This window comes from Ornithodoros turicata, chromosome 5 (genome assembly GCF_037126465.1).
Source record: "Ornithodoros turicata isolate Travis chromosome 5, ASM3712646v1, whole genome shotgun sequence".
Taxonomy (NCBI): domain Eukaryota; kingdom Metazoa; phylum Arthropoda; class Arachnida; order Ixodida; family Argasidae; genus Ornithodoros; species Ornithodoros turicata.
In genome coordinates, this window is record NC_088205.1 from 11,008,067 (window position 1) to 11,023,206 (window position 15,140).

General features: G+C 46.9%; 2 protein-coding genes across 2 annotated transcripts in view; one reads left to right on the plus strand and one right to left on the minus strand.

Moving 5' to 3' along the window:
• LOC135394003 (uncharacterized) overlaps nucleotides 1-15,140 on the plus strand; it is a 74,141-nt gene that overhangs the window by 12,145 nt on the left and 46,856 nt on the right. The gene's annotated exons all lie outside the window — the stretch shown is intronic.
• Nucleotides 1-15,140, minus strand: part of LOC135394001 (lysosomal alpha-glucosidase-like) — a 29,929-nt gene that overhangs the window by 9,342 nt on the left and 5,447 nt on the right. The window contains exons 2-13 of the mRNA XM_064624420.1: nucleotides 13,568-13,967; nucleotides 13,288-13,460; nucleotides 12,336-12,498; nucleotides 9,475-9,571; nucleotides 8,711-8,949; nucleotides 6,137-6,265; nucleotides 5,961-6,065; nucleotides 4,145-4,261; nucleotides 3,880-4,073; nucleotides 3,590-3,717; nucleotides 1,622-1,773; nucleotides 927-1,069 (exon numbers count right to left, since the gene is read on the minus strand). Coding sequence (XP_064480490.1) covers nucleotides 927-1,069; nucleotides 1,622-1,773; nucleotides 3,590-3,717; nucleotides 3,880-4,073; nucleotides 4,145-4,261; nucleotides 5,961-6,065; nucleotides 6,137-6,265; nucleotides 8,711-8,949; nucleotides 9,475-9,571; nucleotides 12,336-12,498; nucleotides 13,288-13,460; nucleotides 13,568-13,967 — 2,040 coding nt within the window. The remainder of the gene's footprint in view (nucleotides 1-926; nucleotides 1,070-1,621; nucleotides 1,774-3,589; nucleotides 3,718-3,879; nucleotides 4,074-4,144; nucleotides 4,262-5,960; nucleotides 6,066-6,136; nucleotides 6,266-8,710; nucleotides 8,950-9,474; nucleotides 9,572-12,335; nucleotides 12,499-13,287; nucleotides 13,461-13,567; nucleotides 13,968-15,140) is intronic.

Here is a 15,140-nt window from a genome sequence, read left to right on the forward strand (position 1 = left end):
GAGCGAGTAGAGAGACGCCGCTCATAACCACAATTGTTTCATGACGAAAAGCCACAAATTAAGGCCAGTTCGCACTTGGCGACGCCCGACGCGGCGTCGTGAGCGGGCGGCGGAAATAGAGGCGCATTTCCGGAGTCGGGAAAGGAGAGACGTCGAGCCAAAAAAACTGACATGCCGAACCAGGTCCCCCAAACTCACCTCGGAAAAGCGTGCGACGAAGAAGGCCGCCACTAGATACCCCACTGTTGCCTTTCCGGATCACTTCAGCGCGCTAAGTTTAGCGGCAAAATGTTTTTGTTGTTTCTGCGAATGAATCTAGTCTTTCCAAACAAAACGCGTATAACAACTTTCTGTGTCGTGTTTCACTTTTTGGTCCCGTTTTTAAACGTGTTGAGCGATCGGAAGGATCTACTGCATGGCTGCGTGCATCACATAGCGTACCTGTCGTACCAGGCGCCGTAGGCGCAGTCGTCCATTTCTCCTTCGGTCACTTGGCCTGGCTTGGATTGTGCTTCAACTGGATCTTTAGCACGCTACAATCAAACGCAAGCCAACGTCTGGTAACAATGGGGTATCTAAGGGCGGCCTCCGGCATTGCACCCACGGGATAGGAACAAATACATGGGAAAATGGCGACCTTGGGGGACCTGTGCCGAACTTCTTTCACGACGCCGGCGAGAGCTGCCGAGAACGACAGCTGGCGACCAATTAGGTGACACCAGAAAGGCCACGCCTTCTGATTTTTCGTCTGCTTTGGACGACGGGATGCCACTGTGGTGGGAACATGAAAATCGTGCGCGCTGACGGGGTGGCGGAAATGCGCCACTATTTCCGCCGCCCGCTCACGACGCCGCGTCTGGCGTCGCCAAGTGTGAACTGGCCCTCATTATACTTGTGTCAATCTTAGATGTATGCTTGTTACGTACTCTAAGAAGAGCGGTCTCATGACAGGTTCACCATGGACTGCATTCCGGTAGAACAGCGTGTACAAAAAGGGCAAGAGTAGAAGTCGAAGCTTAAGGATGGGGTAAACTAGAATGTGGATCATCAGGCCAACTGGATCTTGGTCCTCGAGAAAGAAAGGGAATGTTTTAGTATTTATCACGCCATCCAAGTAGTCAATTCACAATGAAGCCCTGATTCTGTAAGATCAGAAGAAGAAAAAAGGTTGTCTTGCGACAACAACAACAAGACAATAGTACATGTGATGCTCACTACAGAGTGTCACGTATGATAGTCACTGCCATATTGGCGAAACTCACAAGAAATGGAGCTGCAGGCGCCCTTTTAGACAGCCACCAAGTTCCAACTCCCGCTCAGTTAGTGAAGAAGAAGAAGAAGAACAGATATATTCTGACGATGAAGTGGGGAGGTTTTCCACTCTGGAACGCTGGTGGAACTCTACACCATAGCTACGGGGTCTAATATGAGTGGTGACAATGGTGAGTGATGACGATGTTGAGAGATGCCGTGGTTGATTGTGATCGGGAATGTCCAGTTTGAAACAGTACGGCGCAATGCAATAGAACTGGACGAACTAAAAGTAGAGCAATCACTGTGTGCTTATTCATTAGAGTATTTCGTTTCTTTAGCTTTGAGGAACAAAGTGATGCCTGCTCACCACGAAGCCTTCTTCGTTGTGGTTTCTGGCGAAAGGATAGAAAATGCCCAGAGCATGCCACTGAACACACAGCGACTCCGTTGCGTTTCCTTTTGTTCCGCAGATGTCGGCACCCACGAAAGGCATTCCCAACAGGTTTGATGTCAGGGCCACTGAGGTGTTTGGAACGTAATTTAAAGCACATATTAGTGTGTGTATCTGACTTCTCACTAGTCAGTTTTTCATTTCAGCGGGCATTAAAGGGGCCGTAAACAGGTACAAAAGGTGCACATTTCTTTTTGTTATATTATTGGAACTTAGGCAGTGAAAACTCCTTGCAATTGCTAACGCTCAAAAACAAAATGCGCTTGCATACGGATGAAATATTCACTGCACTCTTTCGCATTTTAGCTCCGCCCCGCGCTCTAACTCTACGGGTGGTGGTGGTGGTGGTGAAAGGACTTGCCGTTGTCGGCCTCACGTATGTGGGCAACGTCACGACTGACGCCCTGGGGAAATGTGCGTCCTGGGCCGTCTTCTAGGGGAACTGTGCCGACATATGTCTGAAAGCGTCTGAGGAAAACCCAGGAAAAACCCCAGACAGCACAGCCTCTCTACGTCATTTTGACGTAGCGCTTTCCTCACCAATTACGATCGAGTGTTCCACGCATGATTTTATTTCAAATGCGGAATTGGACTAGATGAACGTGAATCCTCTTCTATTCAATATCTAAACAGTTACAGCCTCAAACTGAAAGATAAATGCGTTTAATTTAGGTATCATACGAGCACTACGTTTTCTGGGCAGTAGCACACACCACGAGCGCGAATGAATATCCGGGGACTACAGTTCCGGAATCTTAGGTAGGTGCGCGATGGAACATCTTCGTCATCTTCGAATGGTTCCGACAACTGGGCTGCCGTACTCTGGCTTGAGCCACGCGGCACCGCGTCACCAGCTCGCGTGGTACAGTGGATAGCGTGCTGGCCATGCCACGTCATGACTGGGAGGAAACCGGGTTCGAATCGCGTCATGTGATAGCAGCCCAACTGTTGACGTTTGCGCCAGCCGGAGATGTTGAAGATGTCATGACATTGAATTTCGGAACCACGGAGCGCAAAACGTCGTTTCACACAAACAAACTGAGCGCTCCGACTCACAGCTTATAACGAAGTATGTTTATTGGCTGGTAATTTGAAACGTCATGTGCGCAGCTCGGCCCCCCGATTGGACGGCAAAACGCTACGTAGCCATGTGACGTATGCGTGGTGGAGAGAGGCTCGCTGGTCACTCATCTTTGATAGCAGTTATATGGGTCAATGAGCTGGCACGAGCCGAACGAAATGTATATTTGGGTATTATGATCTGCGTTCTTTCATTGGGTATAATTATTTCAGAAATAATTCAGTTGTTGAAGATGTTTTTGAAAACAAAACACGAAATGTTAATTTCCAGTGGTTGAACAATACCATAGACCTTCATTGGAAATGTTAATGTTAGCTCTAGCAAGTAAATTTTAATGTCCAGTTTACAAATGTAGGATCATTGGTGCCGACACTCATAACAGAAAGAGATGTGAGATTGGCCATCCCCCCCTTTTTTTTTCTTCTAGTACTACTTTGAAGCGGCGGTGTAATATGACCAGCTCGCGTGGCTAACGCTAACGGTCAACGCTGACGCTAACGGTTAACGTGCTGGCCATGTCATGTCGAGACCGGGAGGTACCCGGGTTCGAATGTTTTACTCAGACGCTTTCAGACATATGCCGGCACAGTTCCCTTGGAAGTGGGCCCAGGACGCACGTTTCCCAAGGCGTCACTCGTGACGTTGCCCACATCTGTGAAACCGACAACGGCGAGGCCTATCACTAGCACCTCCACCACCGACACACGCAAGATTAATTCGTGCGAGAAGAATTAGAATTATTTTTGTACAAAACTGGCGTAAAATAACTTCATTTATCTCTTCCAATATAGACTGGCACTCACTTGGTATAGATTCGCGCATGCTTTGCCATGTTGATTCCGATTCGCCGAGCCACTGGCCCGACCACTTGCCCTGACCAGCGAAGGTAGTTCCAGTCATGACGAAAGGTCTCATACGGGAGGCCAAAGATCTTTCGGTGTGCAGTCATTGTCAACCGGAAATGAACAAGTATTGTTTATCCATGAGGAAGATGCTGGAGGATAAATGCTGGACTATTTCGAACTCTGGAGCCAGGAAAGTCATGCCAACAGGAAAGTGGAGACCCCAAATGAACGGGTATCGAATAACTCACTGGTGTGTGATCATGGCTGCGTAATAACCGTAAACATTATGAACGTCGTAATGCATCGAGTCGTACATGATGTCCTCCATGCACATGGTGTGTTTGTTGAGCCTCTCTGGGGGATTGGCGGAGGGGTTTTCGAGCTGGGACGTCGAGTCACACTGAGCGGCGTATAAGTGAATGCACCGTGGATTGGTGTGCGTCTGCGTACAAATGAAAAATTTAACTAGACGAAACTATTTACACGAGAACGTAAGGAAAATGGTATACTGACGAGCCAAGCACCGTCAAACCTTGTGACATCGTGGAAGTTCTGCAGTAGAAAGCCCCAGTAGCGAATGACGTCGTAAGCTAAGAAGTTCACGTAAACAGCGTCGACGTCAATTTGAGCCTAAAGATAGGTGTTGAAATAAGAAATAAAATGGTGACAGAAAATCGTGTTATGGCGCAACAGGTGCAGGGCTGTCGCTCAGAGCCGCAGCATGCGTGTGATATTCCCTCTTATCGGGTCATTACACAAGTATCTTGTGGTGGTGCACTTAGAGGCACAGTTGACGGTAGGTTACTACGATGGTGCTAGATTGCTGGTGCGTTTTTCTGTTGTTTTTCATAAACCTGAAAACGCGGAACCATACGTATAAAGCATATTACGTCCTGCGCATGATTCCGGCATTTCCATACGCAGTGTCTACAGGCGATTTGTCTAGCATAACGCTAATACCATTAAGACACATCCTCGACGTGGAGATGCATACGCTCGTTCGGCTCGAGTTTAGAGGAGCGACGCTGGCGCTGCTCTCGCCCATTACGGACCATTCTTGCAACTGTGCAGGGTACACCATGCCTGCTGCCCGCAGGCATTAGTTAGCGTATTGTCTAGTGATGTCTAAGTCACGTCGTAAAGCACACCTCACTTCATTTCTAAGACACGCATTTTGCGCCATCTCGTTGCGGCTCACTTTCTTCCGCTGGAAGAACACGCTTGATCAGATTTTCTTTCTGGACATTTGCAGGAGTGAAATCACTTTCAACATCTCGAACTTTATTGATCGCATAAAATTAAATTTTTGGCGAAGAAAGTATGCAAAACATCGCAGCACCGCGTGTATACGCATACTCCTATACTTGGGAGAGTTGACGAAAGTCACCGCGCGCGGCTCTGTAAGGAGCGAGCTGGCGCGCGCGGTAAAAGCAAGGAATAGATGAGCACCCCGCATGATGCATCATCTTCAAAGTTAAGAATACATGCGACTTCTCGACAGAGACACCGCTATGTGTGTTTCTGCTCCATTGTTAATCAAATCCTGAACCAGGGACGATAACCAAAGTGATTCGTGGGCGCCATTACTCTAAACCGACATTACTTTGCTTGGAATCATATGCGTGCTGAGTCAATATAAAAGAAGCTACAGTCATGGCCAAAGGTTGTGATATTAGCATACATTGTTGTTTCAACAAGAGTAAGCCATTAGTTTCTGCAGAGTTCCATTCGCTTTAGATTTTCACGAAGAGTTCAGTACACCTGTATTCTATACCCCATTTACACAGCCCGTCCCGCGTGATGCTACGCACATATACTAAAGGACAATGAGACAAAAGTCGTCTTTCGCAATTCACGGTGGAGGTTGACGGCCTTAGTAATAAGTGCGAGCCTCTTTCCTATCAATAGAGAAATATAGTCATTCTTTGTCTGCTGCTATGCCGTCTCATTTCGTACGAGTTCGGCAGTACGTCATAGAGTACAGTGACATTTTACTGTATCTGCTATTTAATTTACCGTTATTATCTAAAAAACTATCACTCAGCTCCTGAATGACTTACAACAACAACAAATAAGTAATGACGATAAAGTGGGATGTTTCGCCGCTGACACGGCATCCTATCCCATCGCTGGAAGGGGAGAGATGGTGAATGGTGATGAATGTTTAGGGTTCACGCAGGAGACCTGTTGCTATCAAGAAGGTGATGAGGGCATGAACAGCTCGTAGCTGGATGGCTTAACCGAAGTAGGCTGGTATTCATTTCTGTGGAACTCATATAGTTTCCTGGTCAACTTCCATCTAAGAACAGCAAGGTCTGCGTGTACTTACAGTGCAGAAACTCGGTTTGTACGTAGAGTTCTTCACGAACATTTTCAGGTTACGACCTTGATCGAAAGGGTAATAGTAACCCCCAGATTTCCGCACAAACGGTGGCTGAAACAAAAATTACCGAAGCTAAAACAAAGGAAATGCTATTGCACGCCAACGAGAGGCACGACACTCACGAAATTCAAGACGCAGCGTTGGGACTTGCTGTGTAAACCATCCACAAATTCACCCATCCCTTTAAAATCCTTTGAGAGGGAGAAGACGAAATAGTCGTCGGCGTACTTTATGTCGATCCAAATTGCCTCCTACAGGAACAAGTATAGGAGTTGCGGTCACTGGGGGCTACATTAGAGCTATGAGCTATGGTACGTCATTATGCAACGCGCTGCAATGATCGTCTCGTACAAACGTTGCCGAGCCATTCGTGTCAGGATAACCTCACCGCATTAGTGCCGACGGGCGTTCTCCCAGAGATCTTTAGGCACCAGATCACATTTTTTACTAACAGCAACCTTCGAGGGGCTCTCGTTTTTCAACGGAGAATAGCTTAAATATCGAACGAATGAATGGCTAACGAGGCTATGTAATTTCCTATACACTCTACGATACTGTAGCTGAAGACGGTTCTTCCCAACCAAGGACTCGTAGACCAGAACTTTTCCCCGATTAATGCGCCCTTCCTTGACCATGCGCTGTTGAAATCGCCCGGACCTCTCCTTCACGTTCATTCCTCTCCTATCACTACAAGCAGAGTCCAGAGGCTCACTTACGTTTGAGTTGCACACGGCTCGCAGATAACAGTGTGGTGCCAAATACAACGCGGTGAGTGGTAACGTCGTGGGTGACGTAATCGGCCGCAGCGGCGACAGGGTGAATTTTCTGCACGCTGCGCTTCTGTTGCTGCTCGCCGTGGAACTTCGCCAGACGGTGTATCAGCTTCGTATAACTTCGATACTTCGCTTTATATAAATAAGCTCTCGTGTGAAAACCGCTCGCCTGGCGAACGTGAAACTTACAAAAGAGAGCGAGAGGGAAATACCCTAGTCCTTAGGTTGTAACGCCTCGTGAAAGTAAACGAAAGGTCGGACGTTCGAAACTAGCTGTCTCGGATGCGAGCAGTTTATTGCTCTCAATATATGAAAACGCTGAAGCCTTCTAGTGCTGTTGTAGGCGCCTAGTAACAGTAGGACTGACATGGACCGTGACTTGTGTCATTTGGAAGTACCTGGAAGGTTCTTTGGGAAGGGCTTCTAATCAGTGCTCCGTTAAAGGACTGGTCGCATCGTTCAAGTTGATTTCGAAACTATAGTGTCATGTTATTCCGCGTGGACCCCTGACCATGGTATCGGGACCGGATTTTCGGAAACCGTCCGCGGGCTGCCGCTGTGCGGCAAGAAAGAGTGCTTTCCGCCCAGCAGCCGCTATATCGCCTCCGGTTTCTGCGGCTCTCGAAATATCGACGCTGACGACGCTGTCAACGTGCTGCAGGCTGCTTCAGAGTCCGGGAGAAGACAAGAGTGTGACGCAGTCTTCGTAGGCCACCAGATTGGCCGACAACGCGCGGCATGCCGCTAAAAATCGTGCATTGCGCGGTGGAGAAAAAGCGGAACGCGGAAGCAGCTTCTCCCGCACCGCGATTTCTCCGCTTCGCCTACGCGTTACAGCGCGCTTTTGCCGCATGCGGGCAGAGAGTACCGCATGCAGTAGACCATAGAGCAGGTCCCCCAAGGTCGCCATTTTCCCATGTATTTGTTCCTATCCCGATGCGTGCAATGCCGGAGGCCGCCCTTAGATACCCCATTGTTAAAAGACGTTGGCTTGCGTTTGATTGTAGCGCGCTAAAGATCCAGTTGAAGCACAATCCAAGCCAGGCCAAGTCACCGAAGGAGAAATGGACGACTGCGCCTGCGGCGCCTCGTACGACAGGTACGCTATGCGATGCACGCAGCCGTGCACTAGATCCTTCCGATCGCTCAACACGTTCAAAAACGGGACCAAAAAGTGAAACACGACACAGAAAGTTGTTATACGCGTATTATTTGGACATATACATACTAGATTCATTCGCAGAAACAACAAAAACATTTTGCCGCTAAACTTAGCGCGCTGAAGTGATCCGGAACGGCAACAGTGGGGTATCTAGTCGCGGCCTTCTTCGTTTCACGCTTTTCCGTGGTGAGTTTGGGGGACCTGCCATAGAGTTAGGGATCTGGAGTGCGAGCGCGCTCTCGCTCCTCCACTTAGGGTTCGTGGTGGCAACGTCACCGATACACAGAAGGCCTGCTTATTGCCTCCTCTCCCTCCTTCGCTACATGGAAATATATAGTCGGAATTCGTCTGCTACTGCAATTCGCTGTTCTGCAAATTCAAGAACACGTAAATGATTGCACCCGTCATATATTACCTGTACTATTATGTCACTGTATTATCCACTATACCGGATATCGCCTATCAGCCAGGTACGCACATACGACATGCCCTGATTGTTGTGCTGGCAACCAGGGCAATTTTCAAGATGGCGGAATAAGGAGTATATCGTGAACCTGACAGTGCGTGCTCCCCATCACATATCAAGCAACACAACAGCACCCAGAAACCGAAAAAAACTTTTTTTCCCTAAAAAAATTCCGGGTTTTTTTTACCGGCGCTTCGCATCTCTAGTCTTGTCACCTCCGCGTATCCCATAGCTTCATGGAGATTTTTAAATTTTTTTGTCTGTCCTGTATCGTGATGCAGTGAAGTGTACTTACAAACGGGACGAAGTGGTATTGGTTTCGTGACACGACCTGCTTAACGTCCTCAAGTGTCTTAAACCCGTGTCGAGAGAGGTGATAGCCCAATCCCCAGTACGGAGGTATCGCTGGTTTTCCCACAAGTTCCAGGTACTGTCGCACCACGTCGGCAGGAGTAGGGCCCATGAAGATGTAGAAGTCTAATCTTCCTCCGTAAACTTTGAATGTTATCGATGGCCCTGGCCTGAGCTTTACCTCTGCAAGGCGATGATGCGTAAGCAAGCTATGAATCTACCGTATCTGTTCACACCCGTACGCTGTTATTACCACATCTCTCAGCACATTGACAACATAAATGATGTTTCGAGAGTTTTTTCTTTTTCTTTTTCTTTTTTTTTCTCACAGCTTTCTTATTATACCCAAGAATCTGGCGGAGAGAGCTTTAAATGAAAGAAATGAGAAGTCCGCCAACGAGACGTCGTCCCACGATTGATGCTTGAAAGCTGTGTGTCTATATTAGAACCATTCATTCAGGGAACATCCCTCTCGGTTTTTGGATATATGGTTGAAACAAACTGCTCGCATTGATGCTAACACGGCAGCGTAAATATGTGGCTTATGGTTATATTTTTTGAACATTTCAACGCGGTCTGTCGGCAAACACATTGAATAAGACTGCGAATACCCATGGCGATCACTACCAGCAATTGGTATAGGATATCGCCCCATGGCGATGACATTCTCCATCTATCATGTTGAAATAAATTCGTTGCTGTTGTTACCCATTCCATTGGTGTTGTGAAGGTAGACACCATGAGCTGTCCCTCCATCTTCCAAGCAGATGTACATAGGGTGAGTGCCCCGTCCCATGCCGTCCTTCTACAAAACAGACAGATGTAATTTGAGGCAGGGAAGGGCATCGACGCATTTTTAGAGTACATAAATGTAAATATTTTTTTAATATCAGTATACAAATACAAAATATAGATACTGCATTTAAATTCCATAACTAACTTTCATAAATTCTGTGAGGAAGGTGTCATCCGGAATTAGGAAAATAACGATGATCATAACGAATCAAAAGGAACAATAGCATTTGTTTCTTAGATTACCACGTCGATTTTAACATTAGAATTTCTTCGAAGACCTGCATCTTCTAGGTATCTTCTGTTCGGCCGTAGAATCAGATTAGCAAAGAAGAACGCCTCTCCGAAAGTGCTCGTGAACAAAGGCTTGTACTAAATTTGACGACGATGCCTCGTTCAACAAGGTAGTCGGGTAGCCCGGACCGTTGTCCGCAACAGCAGTGAGAAACTGCCGTCCTAAAATGGCTTGTCGCATGTGCGTGCTAGCAAAAATGCGTCATACCTGCGCGGCTCCCCAAAACTCTGCTTTGTCCTTCTTACTGGAAGGTCAAATGCGGGGTAACTTCAAGAGGAGTCAGTATCTGGCGAATTTAGGAGCATTAATGGCAAAAGGGCAAGGGTGCAGGCCAGCTGGTACATGGTGAAAAAATTTGGAACCCGAGAAAAGGACAGAGGAGGGACGACACGACACGTTCTCGAACACAGCAAACCCTTTCTGCTGCTTTCTTGAAAGGGTTTGCTGTGTTCGAGAACGTGTCGTGTCGTCCCTCCTCTGTCATTTTCTCGGGTTCCAAATTTTTTTTTTAGGAGCATTTCCGTATTTACAAAAACAAATTGGTTTTGAAATATAATTATAAATCCATTTTTGAAATCCGTATTGAAATACAAAATATAAATTTATGTATTTATATTTTAAATACTATTTTAATTACTATGTATTTAAATGCTGCTCATCCCTGATTTCAGGCGACATGGTTGAGACACGCTAAATTGCGGTTTCTTTCTCTTACAAGGCCAGAGTCGCACAGCTTGTGCGTCACACATTAAACACAAATCTCCCCTCGTGCATGTATGACAAGCGTGGTTAAACAGTTTCGGTAACGCTACTTGCGCGCCGTTGACTGGCTGTACAACCAGTGTGGCCGCACCATAATACAGATCCGCGTGCTGTAGTGCTTAGCAGCATGTTCTCGGCGTGAATTAATTCTTCTATGCATCACTTAACACGCATACCAATACTTAATACAAAGACGCGCGCACTTGCGACTTTATGAATCACTCAAAGATATCACTCTGTACGAAGACTGGTTCTGGTTGTGTTATGCAGTGACGTTCTCGTATATGCTCTGGTCTCCCTTCAAATCCACCTCTCGTATAGACCTGCCTGCACCTCACTTTGAAATCGTCAACTCTCTTCTCCCTCTTCTCTTTCATTTCTTTTTGCTACAATACTAATAATAATAATAATATTTATTTCATCGCACAAGTGATTCGGAGCAGAGGCCAAAAAGTGGCGAGAGACACGATAAGGCCTCTACTTCCTGCAGCACATTAAATAATCACTATGTGTGTAACAGTATGCACAATGATAAACAAGTACAAAAATATCACTGAATCATCAATAGAATAAATATTATTCTAAGTTCCAAAAATATGATAGCAAATCATTACTGAGTCATGCTATAGTCGTGACGATGCCCACTTGAGTGCGGCCAACACCGGCAAGCTACTTCGACACCCCCCCTTCTAATATTGACTAAAGTTCGAAGCTTTCCTTCCCCTGGCAGGACGTGATGTGATACAGAAAAAAAATTGGGGTGTGAGTCGCGGCAAATTCGGTCTCGCTACACCAGTACATCAGCAGACGGTAAATACAAACGTTTCATGGTGTACATGCAGTGAACGATTTAGAGTCATGGAGTGCAACATGTAGTTTCAGTTTCAAACGAGTGAGTGTAAAATATCAATCAAGAAGATCAATGACTGGGGGAGCACACAAGTGCACACACTAAGCAAAAAGAACCCGTTACGAGTTAAGGTAACGTGTGAAAAACGTAACTAAGTTAATAACGAAGTTCTTCAGCCTGAAGTGGAGCTCGCAGTTACGGAGTTACTTCAACAAAGTACGAGTTACTTCTAAGTTACTTCAGACACAAAATAGCACTACAGAGGTGCAGCGCGCGTGAGAAGTCGAGTTCGACCTTGAGTTGCCTGCGTTGGAGTGCAATACCCTCAGATCGTTTTCGTTTATGTCCAACAATTCGAACGCTTTGCGTCTTACTCCCTGTGGACACACAATGACTCAGCTTCATTTCAATGGCAGCGGTTCTTACTGCCTGAGTAGAATACTGTCATTGATTGAATATCACGAAAGAAAGGAAGAAAATATGTAGACGTGAGTGAAAAGGGAGTTAAAAGTAACTAGGAACTTAGCTTAAGTTACTTTTGCAAGTTATCTGAAAAATAAACGGGTTCCTCTGAAAGTTACCTCGGCGCAAAAGTAACGAGTTGAGTTACAAATAAAAAAAAAAGAAAAAAAGAAAAGAACTTCATTACAGTAACGGGCTGCCTCGAACTCTCCTTAGGAAATCATAGAATGTACATTAGCCCAGTTGTATTTCCCGTGAGTGCGGCGTTGTACAGGACGTGGAACACATCCTTCTCAGGTGTTGAAAGCACGTTAACATTGGAAGGGTTCGAGAGGCGAGCTTGTCTCGTGTGGACGACGGGATCTGTTAACGGCGCATGCGCCTCTCAGCGTTGAAGTATTTACTTACATCAGGTCCTATTTCCCGGTTGAACAGAAAGAAATCGCTCGGTATTGGCAGTTGTAGCGGGGTCACACGGGTTCCCAAGCCGTAGATACGACTTGAGGGAAGGAAGAGCGTAACTTGCTTGTACTGTAGATCGAACGTCAAATACGAGAAGTTTGTACTGAAACTGGACATGAAGCAATGGGTGTTTCATTAGTAATGCGTCACGCAGATATGGTATATATAAGCAGACGTAAAGCAAGACACAGAGTGCAACATATTGATGAAGATGTCAACTGGAATGCTACGTTCGCTTCATGCGTTCGGGATCCTTGTGAAGAGCGTGACCAGCGTCCACAACAGACGGACACATGCGTGCGCATTGCTGCGGTATCTTCTTCGTTCTAACATGTTATCGATCAAAAAGCACGTAAGTTTGAGCCTTTTTCACTTGTAATAAGAGTATTTTACGAGTCATGGGGAGCTTCCCTTGAGAGCGTGGGGAAACAATCGCAGGAGGCGCCGTCCCCCGCCATTGTGGAAACGCCGCACGCGGTCAGCTGTGGGTGTTTCTCGACAGCGTCGCTTGCCACGGATAGAAGCTCTGCGTTCTGCCGCTGCAAAAAACGCCTCGTGGGGTTCGGCTTTGATTCGGACACTATTTATGGCGCGGGAGGGGAACAAGAACAACACGACGGATGCGATCTTGTGCATCTATTTTGTTCTTGTCCCCTCCCATACAACAAATGGTGTCCATCGGCTATAAGTATTCTGGCATTCGTCGACAAGATATCGTCTCGTCGTACAACTTCTTTGGTCCAGCGCAGCCTGTCGCGTATTCGCTCGTCCACGTTCCTTTTGACCGTTCCATCACTGTTTTTTTTAAATTTTTTTATGGCTTTTAAACTATGTTCTGTTGCTGCTGCCATACTATTACAAAATGAGCTGCTGGGCAAAGGAAGAAACATGATCGTACACTGGTACCCCTTTTTCGAAGTCCCCTCCCTCGTCTTTTCTGTGTATAGTGAGCATCCCGTTCATCAAGGCTACCACATCATACATGACGTCGACGAAGGCTCCTTTCCCACTTAGGGCGGGCATTGCAGGAACAAAACTGTAATCGTCATTCGGGAGTCTCGCTCGGTCCACCTTGCAGGGGAGGAAAGTAGAACGAACAATGTGAATGACATACGCCAGAGATTACTAACGTACGAGGTGCAGTCAAAAATAGTGATGCGAAAAAAATTATTTCTCACCAGAACCCTAGCTACTTCCTTGGAATAATACGACACTGATACCGAAACATTGTGGGTAGTTAGGACCTTCTGCATGGGCTTATGGACGCTGAGGCTCATGTTGACAGTTTCCTCGTCGTCGGTGATGCTTATGGTCCAGTACCTTGGATATTCCCGGGCGAAGAAGCATAGGTTCGGTGGATACTCGAAGCCACGGTTTATGCAGCAGCCCGCTGCAGTGCACAAGGTGTCATCCACTTCGGCGGCGCCAGGGAAAGGGCACTCGACACGGTCGTTCACCGACACTGCCTTGCACATCCCACGTAGATGCACGTCTTTGATTTCAGTGTCGGGGTCATCTGCGTTTCTAGCCACGCGATGAAGTGTAGTGTTGACATGGTGCTGTGCAGCCGCAGATAAGCTGCAAATAATGTTACGTTGTCGTAATATTTGATAACGGCCAAAATATTTTTCGCGCACGTTATTGTAATCTATAGACGATTCATAAAGTATAAACAAACTACGGCGAACAGGCCTTGATTTACTCGTCAACCACTCCATTGAATAGACAACTTCAGTAAATCTCAGAGTGATTAGCGCCGCTTTGAACTCTGGGGGCTTACTAAATACGAAAAAAACGGGTAGCCTCCAAACTGTTTCGATTTCTCCCCTACCGGTCTACTCTCCACTAGAGTCACTAAATCAGCTACGCTTCAGAGTATCGACACTGAGTTCCAAGACCGAGCATGCGCCATCTTGTTTCCGCGCCAACAACAACAACAACTTTACTTTGAAATGGAGTTAGTTTCCGCACCACGCTACGCACGCGCACGCGGAATGCGCACTTCAGCGCACGATGCCATGTGTCGTGCGCGGGTGGAATGTCCCCTTCGTTTCCAAGCCCCAGTTGACGACCTTGAGCTCATCTTGACATCCCCGGGACGCTCTATACATGGATTATTACCCGACAATGATACAGGCTTCTCTATCCCAAAGGGAGCATTATGTTAGTCGTCTTTGATCCTCAAATGGGGTTGATACCGGTGTGGTGCGGAAACAAGATGGCGCTCCTACTCTCCCTTGGACCTCAGTGTCGATACTCTGGTATTTAGTGACTCTACTTTCCACGACGTGTCAAGATCAGCGAAAGCGAAATGTGAAGGATTATCCTTCGTTCCCTCACTCAGTATGCGCCCAGGATGCAATGCATGCGCAAGGAGCACTGGGATTTTCTGAAATCGTCTATAGACTTGGCTTCGGAGGAAGTAGTGCTCACGACACGGTTGTCTGAAATTGCCTGTCAGCAGCTCTGCAGCCCATATTTCCCTGATTGCGATCGAAAACGTTGTATCAATATCGTATTTAAAAGCTGGCCATATCCGGGGTCGTTACAAGTTCTAAGCCTCGTTCGAGCAGGTATTCGCAAAGTTCCACACAGGGGGAGAGCAGTTCTTGGGGCTGTGTAGTTCGGAAGATGCTGGCTAACTTAGGCTGTGCTCTTCGAAGAAACGCATGGAAGGTACGTTGTCCACTACTAAGCATTAGTTTTCTCAGTGCCGTTATCGCGTACGCAACTCTCCGCAGTCATGGTCCG